The sequence below is a fragment of the Olea europaea genome, chromosome 12, assembly GCF_002742605.1.
Source record: "Olea europaea var. sylvestris chromosome 12, O_europaea_v1, whole genome shotgun sequence".
Lineage (NCBI taxonomy): Eukaryota > Viridiplantae > Streptophyta > Magnoliopsida > Lamiales > Oleaceae > Olea > Olea europaea.
The window spans coordinates 24,422,558-24,429,610 of NC_036248.1; the positions used below are offsets into that span (position 1 = coordinate 24,422,558).

Consider the following 7,053-nt stretch of genomic DNA (forward strand, 5'->3'; position numbering starts at 1 on the left):
CTTGGCAGCGCGTTCTCCATGATTCCCTGCAGTTTCTCGAAGAGGAATCAAGAAAGCACTAACGAAATTGAAGAGAAGGGAATTCCCTGCAGTTTCTCGAAGAGGAATCAAGAAAGCACTAACGAAATTGAAGGAAAGGGAATTCCGTGCAGCTTCTCAAAGAGGAATCAAGAAAGCACTAACGAAATTGAAGGAAAGGGAATTCCGTGCAGCTTCTCAAAGAGGAATCAAGAAAGCACTAACGAAATTGAAGGAAAGGGAATTCCGTGCAGCTTCTCAAAGAGGAATCAAGAAAGCACTAACGAAATTGAAGGAAAGGGAATTCCGTGCAGCTTCTCACAGAGGAATCAAGAAAGCACTAACGAAATTGAAGGAAAGGGAATTCCGTGCAGCTTCTCACAGAGGAATCAAGAAAGCACTAACGAAATTGAAGGAAAGGGAATTCCGTGCAGCTTCTCACAGAGGAATCAAGAAAGCACTAACGAAATTGGAGAAAAGGGAATTGTGCCGGAGAGAAATTGAGGGAATTTTATTGATATGTGAGGTGAGTGTGTATATATAATGAAGAGAAAATTACCGTTGACAGATTCCCGCGCCAACGGCTATTTTATTTGATTTTGAATCCCATTTCATTTGATTTTGCCCGCGCCAACGGTTCAATCGGAAGCGCCAATTCTATCTCCGAAACCCAAATTGAGCAGCAGCAGGGCAAGTGAATACAACGTGGACAGTGTCTTCATTTGATTGTTTAAATGAAATAATTTACCTAAATCTGATTGGTTCAGCTTAAAATTAGGCTTAATGTAAAATGTGGTGATACCTAAATTAGCATTAATCATAAAAAGGAACTCCTTTTCTTTTTTCTTCTCAACTATTTTTCTTTCTCCTTTTTGTTTTGTTTTGTATTATTATTATTATTATTATTTTTTTTTTTGGGGTAAATTAGCATTGGGAAAAAACATGTGATTTTCTAAAAATCATATCATTCCTTTAAATCAAAATGTGCCAATATGATGACTGTTGTTGCTCATCTTTGGAAAGTCTCAATTCTTACTACATTCAATCCTAGAATTTTAGTCTACAACATCACCTGTCAATCTCTGCTATAATCTTCTAGCTGAAGAACAATGCCACAAACATTGTGAATGTGATTAACTAAAATGTCTTGAAAACTTGTCGATTAAACTTTTCCAATCCACTACTCAAGAAATTTCAGCCAATCTACAAAGGAAATGATTATTGATGACGAAAAGGATGAAAAAATGTTACAAGTTGCTGGCGGAATAGAAGGATATTGATCTTAGAAGCTTTGGCCTCTAAGCACTTTTAGTTGAATGTACGTCATTCTTATTCGAAAATCTCTCTCTCTCTCGGTTCAGATGCTGGATTTAAGGCACCCTTTTCTGTTTGAGATCGAACCTGCATGCCAAGGTCCTTCCAAGGTGTTCATAAAAGATTTTGAAACGAAAAATGAATAGCATGTAAACCAAATCTGTGATTCCCGTGAGCCTTTGTTATACTTTTAATTTTCATATTAGTTTGTAATTTAATTATTTTCTACAATGCATGTGCAGGTTAGGGTAAAGAATCTCAGGAATCAAGTACTCAAGGGTGGGGATTGTAAAGGAGAATCAGAGAAGCTGGTAAACTTCTTCTCTTGGATTTAATTACTATCTTGATTTTGCTGCTTGATTTTAATCTGCAATTATGTTTAAATACACTGCATCTCATATTCATTTTTCTTGTACAGCAAAATTTTACAGAGAAGGGCTATAGGAGTTCTCAATCTTCCAAGTGCATTGAAGCATGAAAGGATTTTTAATTGCCACAAATAATACAACCTATTGTCATTTTGGTGCAAGACTTTCCCGTTTGAAGTTGCAGATGACATGGATTAGGGTGATGGTCAATAAAAATCGTCATAAATTTAATTTAATAAATCTTGCTCTCAACTTTATGAATTTTTAAGCTTAGCCAAACATTAGATATACTGTGGATTAAGCAATTAACTGTCTTGCAGGCATATTTACGATATGTTTCCATTTTACTTTCTTTATGCTGTATCTTGCAGTATTAATTTGATTTACAGATGCAAACCAGAGGAGGAACTCACAAACTGAAAGTAAACCACTTGAGGAGAAGCTTAAACAATGATTTCACTCACTTTAAAGCAGAGTACAGATATTTATGGTTTAAACGGCACCTACCTAGCAGACACATCTATAGCAGAGTTCCAAGTCAGCTGCCCATATTATAAAGAGTAGAACCTAACAAGAATGACTGGACAAAAGTCCTGACTACTGATTGAAACTTGGACTGACTTTCCACATTAGCTGTTAAATACATATCTAACTATATTTATGCACGTTAACATACAAAACTTGTAAAAATTCACCAAATTGTTAAACAAATTTCATTGCCATTATAAAATCATCAATATGTCCAGATTACTTAGTATAACTACGTCAAAAAGCTACTCAGTAAGATTAATACTTTTCCGATTTACTGTGATTTAAATTTGAAAATTGCAACAGCATACCTTCAACGCAGGAAACTTGTACTATAAGTAAGAATGCAGAAAAATCCACCAGCCAATTCAGAGGAGGATAAAAGATGAAGTGGTTCACAAGGGCAGGAAAGAAAGAAAATTCCCTGCAACAAAATGCGGACAAGCCTTACTTCCCCGATCTTGATGCAACTCACAGTAAAGTAGAGAAATAAGAGTGGATCTGTGTAGTATGTACCAAAATGTTTTCATTTCATTCATTTTTTGTGCTAATACCATTCAGATGTCCAATCTGTACCAGAGTTCGCATTGCATGAAATTCAGCTAAGTAGGATCTGGCCTTCTCAAGCAATCTGCTTAGCAAAGCATCTCTCTTTACTGCCATATATTAAGTTGTTTCATTCATCCCAACAGTACCACCCCACCACGAGCACCAATTCTATCTCCGAAGTACTTAATCAGTCATACAAGTGCAGAAGAAACCTCTTACACAAGACATGGTATCGAGTCCCCCCTTCATATCAAAACCACTCTCTTCCCAAATTGAGCCACAGGGCTAGTGAATATAACATGGTCACAGTTTTCATTCGATTCAGAACTCTACTGCAAAGTAGATCGATATTCAGATAACATTTTTGCAGGCATGCTTTGGATGGGATAAGCTGAAGAGTCTGCCAAGCAAAAACCGTATTAAGGCCCCACTCATATCACAACCACTCTCTTCCCAAATTGAGCAGCAGGGCAAGTGAATACAACATGGACACTGTCTTCAGAACTTGGCTGCAAAGTGCATCGATATTCAGATGACATTTTTGCAGGAATGCTTTAGATGGGATTAGCTCAAGAACAGCCTGCCACGCAAAGATCTTTATCTATGGAGGCATATTACAGGCTCACGGGAATTCCACCAGCTAGCCAATCCATGGAAGGTGCTTTCAATGCCATTCTTTGGTAGAGACATAGGAAGTCTAAACCTAGATTATACTGAATAAATCCTATACCATTTAAAGTGCCATATAGGGACGCCATCTGCTAAAGGGACACCGCCTGGTAGTGACAGTATCAAAACAGAAACGGGTGGTAGAAACAGATTCATGATTAATTCCCTTCGCTAACAGCCATCATCTGTCATCAAATCAACCACGCTGAAAAGATTTTCACCCAAGCGGTACTGCTCATTTTACTCCAAGCTTCACTCACACCATCATAATATAGTTATGGGTGTGTAAGTTCTATAATTTTGTCCTACCTTTTAAATCAGTATGACAGTATAATGGGCTTCCAAGATATCTGACACTAAAACATTTAAGCCATTGTTGAGCCGTTTCTCATGAGTAACTCCCACACACAAGTCCAATATTTTAACTTCAAAAATAAACCCTATTCAAGCTCAGAAAATCTTGATTGATCAAGAGGATCAACTAAATGCAACTTGGGCTATAATTGAAGCTTAGATAGTCACTCAAGATGCATAAAGCAACAATTAATGCAGAGATGGCACCATCTGTGAATATAAGTCGAAGTTGATGGACATGTCAGCCTGACTAGTTGCAGGTGACTTCTTCAAGCCCCTTCTCTTCATCAAGTCTCGAACTCGACTGACCTGGCTCCATGCTCTGTTAGAAGCATATAAATTTGACATAAGCACATAGTGGCTTGCATCATGAGGACGGAACTCAAGCATTTTTTGCACTGCCACGTCCCCAAGATCGAACCTAGAGTGAATGCTGCATCCATGAAGAAAAGCACCAAAAACAGTAACGTCGGGCTGAATAGGCATTTTCTCAATAAAAACAAAGGCTTCCTCGAGCCAGCCAGAACGAGACAATAAATTGACCATACAAACATAATGCCTCATTGAAGGAACAATATTATATACCTTGCACATTGTATTAAAGTATCTCCACCCCTCTTTAATCATTCCGGTATGGCTACAAGCAGATAGGATGTTTGTGAAAATTACATCAGTTGGTTCTATGTTTTCCTTAAGCATATCACGGAAAAGGGCCAGGCCATTGTAAGCATCCCCTTGTGTTCCATAACCGCTAATCATTGCACTCCATGTAACCGTATTCTTCTCTACCATCCTGTCAAAAATACCGCGAGCAGACTCAGCATCACCACATTTAGCATATAAATTTAGAAGTGCTGTACCAACATAGACATTCTTGTCTGACAAAAACCCTTCTTTGTTAGAGTAGGCATGAAGAGAAGAACCAAATCTGATATTCCCAAGGAAAGCACAAGCTGAAAGGACAGCCACCACTGTTACGCAATCAGGTTGGATGAAATCCGATCTCATTCGATAGTACAATTTCAGCGCCTCATAAGCAGATCCACTTTGAGAATACCCACAAATTATTGAGTTCCAAGCAATCACATCCTTATCTGAAATATTCTCAAACAAATAATTTGCATCTCCTGTTCTGCAATGCTTTGCATACATGTCCACTAGAGCATTGGTCACATTAGCATCATCCAATCCAAGCTTAATAGCTTGGCTATGAACTGACGCACCCAACTTCAGATTGGGTGATTGTGCACAAGCTGAGAGAACGCTCGCCAAGGTAACTGAATTTGGCATAACACCTTGCCATGTCTTGTCTGTAAACAACAGTAATGCCTCTTCTGCATAGCCATTCTGGGCATAACCAACGATCATGGCAGTCCATGAAACAAGATCAATACTGGAGAGCTCATTAAAAATCAAACGGGCATCTCTAATAGCACTACACTTCACATACATATCCACGAGAGCAGTAACTAAGTATGAGTTCAACTCAATCCCTTTCTTGATCACATACCCATGCACCCACTTCCCCTGATGCAAAGCCCCTAACTTTGCACATGCTGTCACTACACTCCCGAAAGTGTACTCATTTCCTTCGACCAAGCCATCTCTCATCCGGTTAAACAAAACTAACCCTTCTTGAGCACAACCATTCTGAACATACCCAACAATCATCGATGTCCAACAAACTACGTTTCTATTCAAAATCCTGTCAAAAACTTTGCGAGCAGTTTCAGTATCACGGCACTTGGCATACATATCAACAAGGCCAGTCAATACAAAACTATCAGGTCTCCCTACCTTAAGTATATAACCATGCAATTTCATCCCTTCACTAAAACTCCTCAACTCACTACATGCCTTCAACACAATAGAAAACACAATGTTATCCAGTACAATAAAAGTCCTCCTCATAAACTCATAAAACCCAATAATCTCATCAAACAAATCATTCATAAAGTACCATCTAATCATCAATTTATGAGAATCAAAATCTGGGTCCGGAATTTCATCGAACATTAGACGGGCAATTTTGACGCGCCCAAATAAACCATACAAACTAATTAATTTGGTTCTCAAGAAAGGGTCGTCAGATTGACCATCAATAATTAAAAGGGCGTGGATTTTTTGGAGAGAAGATAGGGTCTTGCAAAGATTTAAAAGGTGGAAAAAGGGGTTTGATTGAATTGAGTGGATTGAATCAAGTGTTGATTCAATATGATTGGAATTCGGTACTGAAGTTAAGGTTCTGGATTCATAAATGGTTCTTGAAATTGCGAAACGGGGGGTGTTTCTGTGCAGTAATGAGATGAGCTTCACTACTTTGTTCATTTTACATCTCATTTGTATTAGTTTTTGCTTTTGTTGGGTTCAATGACTCCCGCCATTTTTACAGTTCGTTTACCTAACAGGGGAAATTACGAGCAATATTGGTAGACAAGAGCGGCAATGGACTGACCCAACTTTGAGTTCGATTCTATTCAACATGGTGGTTGGGCTCCTCATGTTGGTTAGCAGGCCATTTTTCTATATTTCCTATTTTTTCATAATTAATATTTATTTCTTTTTTTAAGAGGTGAATAATATTTATTTCATATCTTATCAAATCTACTAAAAATAATAACTTAGCTGTGCTAGTAGAGATTTTTTGAAAATAGATTATGAAAAATGATTTATTTAAAAATTTTAATATTAAAAAAGTAAAGAAAAGTTACGAATTTTCGTGCAAAATTATTTTATTGAAAGAATGTGATTAAAAATGAGTTCGATAAAAAAAAAAGTTTTAAGAAATAAGGGCGAAATAGAGGATTAATGAAATTAGGACAGCATAATTAGAGTTTGTTGGAGATCTATTTTTATTTTTTATATAAGTTTTGAAATAGTGATTTTTTAGAGAATTTGTGGTTAAAAAATGAAGAATAGTTTTATGTATACATATAAAATTATTTTATTAAAAAAAATGTGTGACTAAGAATGAGTTTGAGAAACAAAATAGACTTTTAGCAGATGTTGATAAAAATTGATAAAATATGTGGTTATAATATTAATAAAAATTGTGAGTTCTATAAAATGTCTAATTAAAATTATTGATTTTGATTTAAAATTTTATCAACTTTTAAAGTTAAACCAAACGGGAGCTTACACCAGACACGTTATTTGTAATTTCTATTATATATTTTTATATAATATATCGTGTGATATATCTTTATTAATTTATATTTAAAATTTTTTTGGGGGGGGGGGGTGCACGGCCTTA

General features: G+C 36.6%; 1 protein-coding gene across 3 annotated transcripts in view; it reads right to left on the reverse strand.

Annotated features, from left to right (window-relative positions):
* The window catches only part of LOC111406153 (pentatricopeptide repeat-containing protein At2g03380, mitochondrial-like), an 8,950-nt gene extending 2,722 nt beyond the window's left edge, over positions 1 to 6,228 (reverse strand). The window contains exons 1-3 of one of the 3 annotated variants that reach the window (XM_023035385.1): positions 2,745 to 6,228; positions 2,540 to 2,652; positions 945 to 1,419 (exon numbers count right to left, since the gene is read on the reverse strand). In XM_023035385.1, the coding sequence (XP_022891153.1) occupies positions 3,990 to 6,140 (2,151 nt within the window). In that variant the 5' untranslated portion in view covers positions 6,141 to 6,228 and the 3' untranslated portion in view covers positions 945 to 1,419; positions 2,540 to 2,652; positions 2,745 to 3,989. Of the gene's footprint in view, positions 1 to 944; positions 1,420 to 2,539; positions 2,653 to 2,744 lie in introns of those variants that run through there. The other 2 variants (XM_023035386.1, XM_023035387.1) reach the window with 2 other exon arrangements.
* Between the last annotated feature and the right edge of the window lie 825 nt (positions 6,229 to 7,053).